The 13486-nt window shown below is 58.3% G+C and overlaps 1 protein-coding gene across 4 annotated transcripts in view; it reads right to left on the bottom strand.

Moving 5' to 3' along the window:
- Window positions 1-13486, bottom strand: part of Myrip (myosin VIIA and Rab interacting protein) — a 153040-nt gene that overhangs the window by 42772 nt on the left and 96782 nt on the right. For 3 of the 4 annotated variants that reach the window (XM_063260950.1, XM_013160340.3, XM_003476997.5), the window contains exons 5-9: window positions 10283-10363; window positions 6483-6580; window positions 6285-6365; window positions 5411-5554; window positions 880-1015 (exon numbers count right to left, since the gene is read on the bottom strand). In XM_063260950.1, the coding sequence (XP_063117020.1) occupies window positions 880-1015; window positions 5411-5554; window positions 6285-6365; window positions 6483-6580; window positions 10283-10363 (540 nt within the window). The remainder of the gene's footprint in view (window positions 1-879; window positions 1016-5410; window positions 5555-6284; window positions 6366-6482; window positions 6581-10282; window positions 10364-13486) is intronic. The other variant, XM_013160341.3, reaches the window with a different exon arrangement.

Below are 13486 nucleotides of genomic sequence, written 5' to 3'. Positions count from 1 at the left end.
AGGCGTCCTTTGTGGGGAAGGACTGAGAAGAATGAGGGGTGAGTGAATTCAAGTGTGCTGTCCAGCAGGGGAAAGAAAGGGTATCAAGACATTTGGAAAATGCACTTTAAACAAAAATCCAGCCCACAAGGAAGAACACACTGCATGCTACAGAATTGCTGTGATGTCTGGCCCTGCCGCTCCTGCTCCTAGGTACTAAGGGGTCAGCGAGGCATGGTCCTTTCTGGGAATCTCGAGGCTGCAGTTAGAAATACCGGATGTTTCTAGTGCCTGTGCTGCATTTAGATAACTCCTGACTCAAATTGTTTTCCTCGAAGGGTAGGAAAGTAGCAGGCTTTAAGGGCTCACTCCAGGATGGTTATCTTGCTGTCTGTCTGTCCTTGTTGGTGTGGAAAGGGGTCTGGATCTGACACTGCATGGCATGAGATAGGCTCCCATTTCCTCACCTGAGGACACTCGTGCAAGCCTGGCTTCCTTATGTAGCCCCTGTGTACCAGGTGTGGGCAGGGAAGGCCAGTGCCATCACCCTCCCTGGACAGCCTGGGATCCCAGGACTGTCTCCGCCTGCAGATGGAGGCCTGGGGTGTGATTCCCCTGGATGCTGAGGAGCTGCCCCTCTGTCTGCTGGCCCAGCGTGGTGATTGAGCTGCAGATGCCTCTGCCCCTTCAGGACCAGGGCCATTGGGTTGCACTATGGGGGCTGGAGAGAAAACTGCCGTGTGAAGCACCTGAATGCTTGCTTCACCTGGTACGGCCACGAGGAGGACGAGGAGGCTTCCTGCCATGTGCTGGACTCCAGTCACCCCAGGGCACACTCTGCACATGCAGGCACAGGCCGCCCCCACCCAGCAGCCCAGAGGCCCTGCCGTGTACCCTCACCTGTTCCATCCAGTCCGTCCACGCTCCTCCAGCCGGGCAGGGCACACGGCTGCCCAGGGCGCTGCCTCACCACAGCCTCCAGGGAAGGAGTCTTCCCCGGGTCTCCTCCTGGGAACACGAACGCAGACTGTGACCTCTGTGGGGAGAAGAGATGAGAAGGGCGGGAAGAGATGAGCTGGTACAGGGAAAGGCACTTGCTGATGCACAGCAGAGGTACGAGCAACGCTGGTTCCTATGTGTGCTGGCACAGAAACAGGCGTGTCACATGGTGACACGTGCATGGGTGAGCACAAGGAGCCGTCACCACGTGGCCAGCAGTCATGAGGTAGCGTCTGGTCACGTCCAAGTCAGAGAAGGCAGAGCAACCACATCGCCAGAGGAGAGGCAGTGACAGCTGGGCTCCAGCACAGGAATCCGTTGGGCACTCACACATTTCACATGGAGCTTTATCCCTATAAAACCCTGGTTTTTGTCTTTGCCAGGGAACCATAGCACTGTATCTTACCAGGTGCTTGTTTTGGTCTCTCTGCCCTAATGCGCTCTGTGGGGAAGAAGTCCACAAAGTCAGCAGTCCAAGCTCCCTGCTGCCCCCTGCTGGTTCTGGTCACCAGCAGCCCCCTCCTCTGCCATGTTAGAGCTCAGGACTGGAGAGTGAAGCACAGGGCATGGGTGTGCACATAGTCCCAGGGGCAGCATCAAAGGCCTTGACATTGCCTCTGGGCACCTTGGGCCTGGATGTCCTTCCTGAGAGATCTGGGTGCTGGGCCTCACATTGCACCCCAGTAAAGGCCCAGTGAAGGCAGCTTGAGGATCAACGAACCAGAGACAGACAGCGGCGGCTGGTCCGGATGCACGAAGGACAACATCATGCCATTTCCAATGGGCCAGGCTGAGGGCACTGCCCACAGCACCCTCCCCACGCCAGGTGGGGCCCTCAGTGTCTTCCTGGGGCTGCCACTGGACCACAGCATCCTGTGAATGGGGATGTCCCCACCCCAGGCAGGACCAACGCTACTGCTGGACCACATGGGGTTCAGGGACAGCTGGAGGTGAACTTTCAGAAGGCCTGAATTTCTTTCCCCCAACTTCTTGGGTATAAGTGGAGAGTGAGAGTTTACACACCGTACCCAGAAATCATGCGTTTCAGGTCAGCAGGGGCTGAGTGCTGGTGCCTGGCCTCTCCTTCGTTCCAGGACTCAGTGCCATCAAGGTGCCTAAGGACACATGGTTCCCACAGGCGGGTCAGGACACTTGGCGGGTCCAGGGAACTGTGGGGGGCTGTACTCAGGGCTGGGGTGCCCGGCATATCTTACTTTGGCCTGTGTGGCACTGCCTGGCCGGGCCAGGCTACTCTGTATGACCAAAGCACACTGTCAGCTCCTGTGGACTCTGGCCCCTTGGCCCCACATCCAAGCATGCAGGCCAGCTGGGGCTGAAGAGCCCATGGCATTGCAGCTACACAGGAACCAGTCTCCACTCCAGCTTTTAAAGTGAACGTGACTCCGTGGGCTCATGGATTTCAGCTTTCCCATGCAGGGGCTCAGGGTCTACCTCACGAGGGAAAATGCATCTGGCCATGGGGTCCATGCTCACGTGACAGGTGGGCAAAGACCAGGCCCCTCCAGGCCAACAGGAAGCTGGGATCCATGCCCTTGGGGTGTGGGCAGTGGGCTGCTTTGGTCGTGGCGGGAAACCATTCTCTGCCTCGGGGAAGAGGAGTGCCCTGGCAAGAGCAGAGGCCACATTGCGGCAGCTGCTTGGGCCTCCAGCCAGAGAAGCTGTGTCTTGCTCTGTGCCCTTGTTTGACCATGGTTCCCACATAGACCAGCAGATGGCGCCACAGCCCAGCTGAGCAGCTGTGACCGCTCACAGGCTGGAAAGCCCGGGAACAGGGAGTCCTTCTAGCTCTACTGGTTTCGCCCTCTAGGTCACTCTCCCACTCTGCATGGCGCCTGCTTTTCTTCCTTCCCTGCCCGCCTGGGGGCCCATGGAAGACTGGGTTGCAGCTGCCCAGGGTGGCGATAGTGGGGACCCTGGCCAGGGAGGCTGGTGTGGCAGTGCCACTGCGACACTTTGCATACAAGACAGCTCTGGAGCAACCCTGCGACCCTTAGGCACTGACAGTGGGGTCCAATCCGGGTAAATACCAGCTGCTTCTCATGCCAGTGGGAACGGGAGGACTTGACCAGGCCAAGCTCTGCTTCCTGTTGTTCAGGACTTGAAGCAGGCCTGGCAGGCAGCAGGCATCTGCGATGGGCACTGCCGGGAACGTGCACATCGGGTGTGCTCTGCTGCCTGGTGACACATCCCTCCTCCCTCATGCTTCCCTAGATCCCTATCCCACAGTGCTGTGACTGTCATTCCCGTGGCAGGACAGGCTCCACTTGACCATGGCTCTGAGAGAGATGCAGAGGCAGAGTGGGAAAGAGGCCTTGGCATCCAGGATGGAGGGCAGGGCAGCACACAGGGAAAGAGCCAGGATGCAGTTCCATTGGTGCTGGCGTCAAGGTCAGACAGAGGCCGGGAGCCCGGCCTGGCAGTCACGGCGCTTTGGTTCCAACTGTATCTGCTCAAAGGAGCAAGTGTGGCATGTGAGGAAAGCTGAAGAAGACAGAGGCCACAGGACAGAGCCAGCTGGGTGGCTAGGGTCGTGGGGCACAGGTCATTGTCAGCTCCATGGCATCGCCAAGTGACTCCTGAGTTCTCACAGAGATGTGTGCCCAAAGCCATCGCAGGATCACAAGTCTCGAGCGGCATCTTGTAGGACTCCTGCTTTACACACTGTTGGGCACCGTGCACGGCAGTGGCCACTCCCAGGAGGGAGTCACAGGGACATCATGCTGGGGCGAGGGGCGAGGGGCCAGGCTGAGGAGGGGGGTCCAGTGTGAGATCTGCAGTGGAGCCTGGCCCAGCCTGTAGGCTTCAGGTTCTGTGGGCTTGGGGTTCTGCAGTTCGGGGTTTGGTGCATTCGATCTTCTGAAGGCTTGGGGGTCTCCAAGCTGTTCCCTGAACCATGGGTCCCTGGAGGCTGTGGAGGAGGGAGGAGCCCATAGGGCTGGCCCCAGGGTGTGGGCAGGAAGAAGGGGCCATGCCAGGAAGCTTCTGGGCCAGACCCAGTGCATTGGCTCAGGCAGGGGTGGAGGGGAGGTCTGGTGGGGGCAGAGGGCAGTAAGTGGGCTCCATGTTCTCTGAGGTCCCAGAGAGGCTTGGCCAGTGCCCCACAGCCAGGCTGGGGCCAGATCCCTGCATCTCTGTGTCCCGGTCCTGTGCTGAGCTCTTCTCTATCTAGACAGTGCTCGGGCAGGGAGGGAAGCAATCTGTCTGCAGCGGGCTTCTTCGACCTGGAGATGTCAGGGTGACCAAGGGCTGGACCTAGTACATGCTGAGACCTGAGGCTGGGGGCTGGAGGACACAGCCCAAAACTTCTGCATGGGGTCTGGAGCCCACCACTCCCTCGCCATGCCTCCCGGGAAGCAGAGGATCCGGGCTTCTGAGCTGGAGCAGGTCCACTGTGTGCCCCAAGGAGGAGCCTGCTCACACCCCACGGGGCCTCAGCCACACTGCATGTCCACAATGCCTGCGCCATCTTAGGGTGCGGAGTGAGAGGCAAACCTGGGGCAAACCCAGTGCCTGACCTGACCCTCCTCCCCCTGGATCCCCATAGAACACAGCCTGGGCTCAAGGGCTGACCAGGCCTGGTCCTGGCCAGGCCCCTAAACCCCAGAGTGATAGGGTGACAGGGAAGTCACACACATGGGCCAGCCTTGCAGAGGAGAAAGTGGATTTCTTCCATGGATGCCACATGGGGCAGGGCCCACCCTGGTGTAGGCAGAAGGAGCTCGGGGTCCCAGGGTTCGGGGTGTAGGAAGTACCAGCCTGGGATTCTCGGTGCTGTCCTTGGGCCAAATTTTATCACCGCCATTTATGGACAGGAAGCCAAAGGTGCCGGGGCCACAGAGCCATCCAGACCACCCCCTCCTTCCTGGGAGTGACTGCCCAGACCCCAGCGGTCACACCTGCCTGACCCTGGCTTACAGTGAGTGTGGGCCACATAGCCCCATGGCCATAGCCCTCACCCTGGCTGTTCTCAGGGGACTCTTTGGGAGTGGGCAGCCTTCCCGGAGGGTGACATGCCTGCCCTGAGGGCCTTGGGACATGGCCCTGCCTGGCCCTGGGACTCCAGGGTTACCATGCAGGGACAGTACTGCACTCCCACAGGCCCCACACCGGGGTGGCCCGTCCTGACTCTGCCTGCACAGGGGAGTCCCAGGGGCAGTAGTGGTGGGGGCCACAGGCCTGCATCTGAGTGGTGAGCACGGTGGCTTGTGTGGAGCCATCATCTGGGCACTCAGCGCAGCTCTTGGTTAATGCAGCCCAGGGAGTGGTCCTTCCGCTCCTGACCTGGGTGCTGCAGGAAGCCCTGTTCCCGATGACATTCTCTCTGCTCCTCTGCACCCACCTTGCCCCACCTGTGTGGTCCCTCTGACCCCATCAACATGGGGCCCATTTCTGCATGGGCTGTGAGACTCACCCAGAGCGCTGTGGGCACCCGGGGGTCTCCCAGGGCTGCCTTGTGGCCTTCATCCTCTTCCTTCGCGCTGCAGTCCCGCAGCAGTGGCCACTCGGGCTCCTCCTCCCTGTGCTGCTCGCTCCTGCTCTTCTGTTTCCTTATGATCTGGGGGAAAATCAACATAGTCACTTTGAGGCCCCAGGGCATGGAGGGTGGCAGGCACAGCTCTGTCCCGGGGGTCACAGCCCTGTTAGCAGCCATGGGGGGTAGTACTGTAGCCCCTCAAGCACACACTGTGTGCCTGGGTGCCTCGGACATGCAGCATCTGCTCGCAACTCATACCCTTGGTGGGTGCCTGGACACTGGCCTGGGCCGCTGACCCTACCAGACACCAGCAGATGCCATGGCACTGCTGAGACTAGGGGAAGAGTGACAGGGAAGTCCGCACACTTAGCACAGACCCATGAGTGGCGAGATTTGGGAGCAGCCGGAGGGATCGAGGGCGGTGAGGAGGCAGAGGTGGGCATATCTCTGCCTGTTTACCCACAGGCCATGCACCCAGCAGGGGCTCAGCACATGGCAAATGCAGGCTTTGCTTCCTAGAACTTTCTGGGATGCTTGTCCTGGATACTGTCCTCCCTGGCCAGCCAAGTCTGCAGGTGAGAACCCCAGGGGCTGAGGGCCAACTCTGATCCTCGCCTGGAGTGGAAGTGGTTCCTGTTTACCAAATGCCCGCTGCCAGGCTGTAGATGCTTTGCCCACCGACCCTTGGATGTCAGCACGTGGGGTCAGCGCTGTGCCCAGGCCAGCAGTTCACAGCTGCTTCTCTGCCTGTGCCGGCCCTGGCCATGGGCACTGCTCCTTGGGCTGCTCTGGCTCTGGCCAGCACCCTTACCTTCTGCAGGATCGTGGCAGCCAGCTCCTCAGTGAGCTCCTCTCGGTGGTCCCGCAGATAAGTGGCCTCGTTCTGCTTGTCCTGCAGGGGGAGAGGGTGGAGGAATGCAGTCAGCGCTGCCCTTGGGACAGCTGCTGGGACCCTGGCCCCTTGGACTCCCACTCCCAGATCCTCACGCCACCCCAGAGAAGGGCCTACCAGGCTGTCTGCGTGGGCTTCCGCCTTCGAGATGGCTTCCTCAATGGCCTCCTCTGCCACACGCAGGGCCACCGCCAAGGTGTCAATCATGCTGTGTCCTGGGTGGGAGACAGGACACAGGGAGCTTTCTAAATAGGGAGGGAGGCAAATGGTGTCCACCTGCAGGCTCTCAGTTCCAGGAAAGAGGAAATTAAAATTTTAAGTGAAAGTCTGCCCAGCATGCCTGCTTAGGGGCAGGACTATGACAGAACTCCGCCCCTTTTATGTAAACCCCATCTTCGTTGCCTTTGTAGCTGACGTGGCCTTGCAGTGTAACTTGGAATGAATAGGACGCTCTTGCTGTGTGTAACTCATACCTGTTCAGCTCACAGCCTTGTACTATGACTTGAGAAAGGCAAGTCAGGGACCCGCGGTGACACCCAGGCCTCCCTCACACGCACCAAATGTGCCTGTGCATCTCCCACTCACTGTCCCCGTGAAAGCCCCAAAGTCCCGCTAGGGGCTCTGGCTCTATGAGCCCAGGCAGAAGCCTCGGTGTGACAAACTGCCCTAATCCTCCAGGGCACACTTCTTGCTATGTGTTGTCTGTTCCTCAAAACACCAGGACACACTGCAAACCATGCCAGCAACACAGGGCTTCTCCCCACTTGCATGTCCCTCCCAGACATAGTTATTTGTGATTCTTCTTGACTCTTCTGCTCTCTCCATCCCCGCCCTCTGGTCCTGGGGTACCGAGAGGAAGTGAAGCTCTTCACCCACTGCCTTGGAAAAGCCCTGGCCTCACAGTAGCTGCACAGACAGCATCACCATGACGACACAGATTGAGGCTATGAAGTGCCACAAGGGTGCCACATGGTGCCTAAGATTTAATGCAAACACGGAGTCCACAGGAGGAGATGAGACCACAAAACTACCCGTGACACAGCCAAGTACACAGAGCGGGACCATGGAGCCACTCCAGCCTGGGCTTCTCCTGTGCTATCAGCATGACCCTCAGCAGTTGTGGAGCTGGAGTGGAGGCACAGAGTAGTGGGCAACTTCCCTAGGGCCACAGTGAGACTGCGACAGGGCTGAGGCCCGAGCTCTGTGCTGTTTCCCAAGTCCTGGATCCCTGACCTCAACAGTGGGACGACTGAAGCTGAGGTGGCTCTGAGCGCCTCTGTGGAGCTGCTAGGGAACAGGTCATCATGTTTCTGCAGCTGGCCCCAAGTGGGAGAGAGAATCTTCCCAGGGGACAGAGGCCCTGGAACTCAGGTGGGGAAGATCTGTGTCCCTGAGGAGAGAGAGTCCTGCTCTGTACCTGTGGAGACCCCATCCTTCCTCAGTTTCCTTGGGCTTGGCACAGAGGTTCGAGGAGAGCAGGTGTGAGAGCATGTGTCTCAGCAGGCTGGCACCTGGGTCTTGCTTCCTGTATAGTTGGCCTCCTGTCCCTGTCTACAGTCTTCTGTTGTGTGGCACTGAACCCGTGTGGACTTCCTGTGAGCTGCTGGAAATCTCTGAGGAAGCACGCTGTGAAGGCATCGGTTCTTTACCTGGTCACTTGACTAAGACAGCCCACACCTCTCAGGCTCTTCTGGACACAGTTGTGGACAAAAAGTGACATTTGCCAAGCGTAGCGAAGTCCCCAAAGCCATGCCAGTTGCAGCTCCATGATGCAGCCTGCTGGTGTGTGTTGGGCCAGCTGGGAGTGAGGGAGCCGTATGCCCTGAGCAGCTTCTGGTGATATCTAAGCTGCAGTCACAGAAGCCCTCTCCTTCTCCATGCACTTTTTGCTGAGGAGTCCCGAAAGTGTCTGTCACCAGCAGTCACTGAGCTCCACCTGGCTACATATCGGTGGAGGCCAAGTCTAGCCCTGGCGTCTCTGTTGCAGGGTCAGGCACAGGGTGGCAGGGCAGCCACCAACCCTGTGACCAGGAGGCTCTGCATCCCCTGCCTGCCTAGGCTCTAGGCTGAGCACAACAGGGAATGGCTGGGTAGGGCAGTCTCCTCAGTATTCCTGGCAGGGTGGAGTAGGAGGGCAGGGCAGCTGGCCCCAGATGACCCCAGGACCCCAGCTTTATGCACCTGCTGGGCCAGCATGGTGGCCGCTGTTTACCCACACCCTGAGCTGCATGCTGCTGTACACATGGTTAACACCTAGAGGTCACCCCTGGAGGCTGCTGGGCCTGGTCCCCTCAGGTGAGAGGACAGCTGGTTTCCTTAGAAGAAAGCTTGCATCCAGACTGCGGCATTGGCTCCTGCCTGAGTTTTAGGCTGCTGGTCTGCCTTGGAGGCTTGGCAGGCCACACCATCTGTGTGTGTGTGTGCACGCATATACACATGTGCCTGTGTGTATGTGTGAGCATGTATCTGTGCATGTGTGCATTTGTGTGCATGTGCATGTGTGCATATCTGTACATGCGAATGTGTGTGCATATGCACGTGTGTGTGTGAATGTATACATCTGTGCATGTGCAGAGTGTGCATGTGTGCACATGTGTGTACTTCTGTGTTGATCTCCTAGTGGTGCTGACGGATACCCTGGACACTGAGGTCCATTCTAACACAGAGCTTTGGGTGGAGGGGCTCTAGTCAGAGCTTAGGGGAAAGGAAGGGCTGGGGCTGGAACACAGCAGGTGCGTGGTGCACAGCTCAGGGAGGACTTGCTGCAGGACCCAGTGGTGGAGGGGCTGACCAGCATGTGTGAGGCTCAGGTCCCAAAGGCCCAGGAAGTAGAGCTCTAGGCTGAAATCAAGGCGGAGCACTCAGGCTTGGCAGCAAACTGTGGTGTGGGGTAGGGGTGGGGCCAGGATGGCAGGTCACTGTGGGAGGACACTGGAGCTGCGCATGTGGAGGGCCAAGGCTTCAGGAGAAGGTTTTTAGGAGAAATGACCCACAGCTGTACCTGTGCATCCATCATTGCACCTGTCTACCTACTTACCTAGCTATCTATCTGCCCACCTACCTATTTAAATGTCTTTCTGTCTGTCTGTGCTGGCAGCTCACGTTATGCCTCTGTGGAGACCAAGGCTCCTCACCCTTGCTGTGTGCAAGCTGCAGTCCCAGGAAACAGGGGTGTGATTTACCCAGGGCCGAAGGCTGAGAAATGAGGCCCCTGGTGGCAGCCTGGAGTCTGGCGCTGGGACCTGGGGCTCTGATGCGGAGGGCAGGAGAGGATCAACGTCTGGGCTCTGGAGGGGCTGAGCCAGGTCCCCTCCTTCTGGCTCTTGGCACATGGCACTGGGGCACAGGCCTGAATGCCTGGTCCACACTGGGGACAGCGGACCTTTGTCACCCAGCCTGAGTCCAACGCTGGTCTCTTCTGAAGTCACTGTCACCCATGCACAGATTTCCCAGCTGCCAAGTAGCCTCAGCCCAGGTAGGGAAACCGGAAAGGGAGCATCACACCCAGAGAGGACAGAGGGGCTGAGGGGGCCACGTCTGCACCCCACAAGAGGACCTGTGGCGTGCAAGTGGTCATCTCATACCAAGAGTTCCTCTAGCTCTCTGCCCCTCCTCTGAGGGGACTGTAGTGCTGGAGTAAAACGGGAAGGGAATCACCGAGTGGCACTCCTGGGGGCACAGGAGTGGGCTTGCTCCTCTGTCCCCGCCCCCAGTGGGTACTGCGGACCTTAGGTGCCTAGGCGAGTGTTGAATCCAGCCCGGGACACACATACCCACGTGCACCATGACTCACCTGAGTGGGCACAATAAGAAGGGCCAGGCTTGCATGGAGGCCACAGAGAGTGGGGCAGCTGCACCCAGGGAAGGGATGGGCCTGTCCTGCCCCAACATCCAGGACTGAGTCCCCCAAGCCTTACCTTCTGACTGCCGGTAAAAGGTGGAGTCGCTGCCTGAGGCGCTTCCCTCATTCTCCAGGTGGGACTCGAGAAAGCCTCCTGCTGGGGATGGCAGTGGAGAGAGCCAGAGAGAGATTGAGAGAGAAGAGAGGAAGAGAGAGGAGAGGCAGAGAGGAGGAGGAAAAGAGGTCACCAAAGGTCTTCCACCCTGCAGACCCTGAGCCCCTCTAATCAGCTCAGCCTGCTACACAGGTCCAAACAGGCTGAGGGTTCACTGGGTCCCCCCCCCCGAGCACCCCATTCTTTGCTGTGCCAGTTTTGTTCTCCACTGACTTCAGCCCAGCACTGCTTCACCCTAGCTTCCTCCCAGTCCTTCTGCTGTGATCTGCACTTTTGCTCCCCTCATGCTGGGAGCCAGGGGATGCTGAGTCTTCCTTCTCTCCCTGCCTCCGGGGGACTCTGCCCTGTCCTTCTGTGCATACAATCCTGTGAGAAGTCCTCCCAGAGGCCAGCGTGTGCCTCAGGGGTCCTGGCCTCTAGGCCTGAGCCCCTCTTTTGGACCATTGCAGCCACTGTGACTTGGCCAGGAGAAGACTGGGCCGTGCTGGAGGCACTGTGGGGCCTGGAGTCCAGAGACACAGGGCCTGTACAGCCATTCCAGCCGCACCCCTGCTAGCAAGGCCTCTGCCTCCTTCCAGCCTGGCTTCCAGGTGGAGAAAACAGAGATCACATCCTTGCGCCTGCCGTGGACTGGCTGTGCATCCAATTCCCATCTCTATTCTCTCCCATGGATGGGAGCTGTGTGCTGCAGCTGGAAGGATCTGTGTAGGGCTGGGCTGGGAGGAGCAGTTGCTAGGCTTCCTCCAGTGGGGTTCTCAGATCTTTGCTCCTGTGTTGTTCATCGGCTGACATCTCCTTTGGTAAATGGGGCCTTCCATCTTCTGACCACCACACTTCAGTGCCCTGGAGCAGGGACACCTCAGGTGGCTCAAAACCAAAACCCAAAAGCCCGGACTGGCTTCGGGGTGAAGAAGCTGCTCCAGGGAAGCAAGGGAACAAATGAGAGCCACTCCACCCTGCTTCAGCTCCCTGAGGGGGCAGATGCTTTTGAGATGCTTAAGCAGCCAGCCTGTCAAGGCACCTAGGGTACCAGGCACTGGAGGGCATCTGGATGGGCTTGGCGAGCAAGGTCACTGTGTGCTCACCACGTGACAGCCTGGCCACAAGTCCTTCGCTGCATCTGTTTCCAGCCAGGCTTCTGGCAAAGGATCTGTCTCCTCAGGTCCTGATGTCACTTAGGAAGCCTTTGGATGGTCCATGACAGCACATCCAGCATACCCATGGGCACCATGCTCCCATTGGTGCTGGGCTCAGGGCACGGCAAGGTTTGGGAACCAAAGCTGACTTGAGAGTCTCATGGGGAAGATGGCATCATAAGACCCCAGAGATACATCTAGGTCAGGAGGAGGCGCTTGGCAGTGGGAACAGCACCCAGAAAGATTTGTGCATGGGAAGATGGGCCAGGCAGTGGGGCTGTCAAGGGTGCAGCTGGGGAATTCTGGGCAGAGCTGGGACCCACAGTGAGTCCCTGGGCTGCCATGACCTGGGCCCTGGGATGCGGCGGCCCCATCAATGCTTCGGGCTTTACTCCAACATCAGTGAGGCCAGCAGTAGGCAGTGCCAGGTGGGCTCTGTGTCCATGGTGGATGGTGGCCCATCTGCCACCTGCCACCTGCCACCGTGCATTGGCAGGAAGTAGAGGCAGCATGAGTGTGTCCCATGTGCCAGAGTTTCCCTGTGCTGGGGAACCAGGTGGGACCATGATGGAGCATCCCGGAGAGATGGTGTGATGGTGAGTCTGCAAACTTGTGGGCAGGAGCAGTGAGAGGATGCCGGTGCGGTGAAGTGGGTGGGGCTGGGCACACCGTGGCAGCAATGGCCAGAGGAGGTGGAGCCGAGCCTAGTGATGGAGGGCTCTCTGTGAAGAGGAGGGCAAGGGCAGGATGAGGAGGGAGGAAGGAGGTCGGAGGCGGCGGGGACCCGGCTTCCAGGGAGACACCCCAGGTTCCACATGGACTAAATGTCCAGGACGACTCCGTGGTCTGTCAGATCCCAGCTGAAGGGTGCCCTGGGCCTTTCAACAAGATCGAGAGCAGGGATAAGTGAAGGTAGGGTTGTGTTTCCTTTTTATTTACATAATGCTGAATAAAATTACATACTTCTATCCAGTTGTCTGAAAATCAGGTGGACTGGTAACCCTGCTTCTGCCTTGCACATTGCACTTCCTGTTAGAGTAAAGCTGTCACCTGTTCAGCAAGGGCTCTTGTCGCCACTGGACCAATATTGTCTCAAAGCCCTGACTGCTCTCCTGGGAATGTCAGCCCTTGGATGGCAGAGCCTGACCTTTCCATACCCTGGTTCTGAGCCCTAGAGGGCATGCAGCAGGAGCTCAGCAGGTATACTGCATGTGTCTTAGGCCAATCTGCCCGATTGGAGGTCTTCTTCAGGCCTGATGCAGTCACCTGACCAGGGCTGCAGCTGGGGACAGCTAAAGGGATGAGCACAGATGAGGTACGCATGGCACAGCAGCCCACGAGACTCAGCAGGTGATGTGTGCAACCTCAGTGCATGAGTGTGGCAGGTGAATGACACGGTCCATGCTCACACCTGTGCACTGTGGAGTTTTAGGTCTGAGTCTGACAATCAAGGTCCTGAAAAGAATTTTCCCCGGCAGAGGAGAAGATGGAAACACCCTATTCAGGATTTGACCGCCTGATAATTGTGCAGGTCTAGCTGAGGGTCTCAGTCTTTTAAATAACTCCGTGCATTTAAAGGTGGATAAATGGATGAAGGGAGGAGGGATGGAAGCTAGGTGGGAAGATGACAGAAAGATAGACAGATTATAGGCAAGTGATGGGAGATGAGAGATAGATGACAGATAGACAGGGTTCTACTTCCAGAGACTCAGAAGTAAATGTGGAAGATGATGGTCTGGGACTGGGGCACCTGCTCAGAGATCCTAAGTGATTCTAATGCATGGCCAGGGCTGCAGATGCACCCCGAGGGGACTGGGTGACAAGTCACCCCTACTCACCCCACACAACCAGGAGGCCTTACAACACAGGGAAAATCTGTTCACACCGTGTGTGCCTGAGTTTCCCTGCGGTTTGTGGGACTCATCCCAGTGTTGCAGGACTGAGTCTCTATACTTTTGCGGGCTTCTCA

Source organism: Cavia porcellus, unplaced genomic scaffold (assembly GCF_034190915.1).
Source record: "Cavia porcellus strain 051 isolate PalLab524CR breed Dunkin Hartley unplaced genomic scaffold, mCavPor4.1 scaffold_14, whole genome shotgun sequence".
Lineage (NCBI taxonomy): Eukaryota > Metazoa > Chordata > Mammalia > Rodentia > Caviidae > Cavia > Cavia porcellus.
The sequence above is the reverse complement of the archived record's forward strand: the minus strand, read 5'-3'. Positions and strand labels throughout refer to the sequence as shown.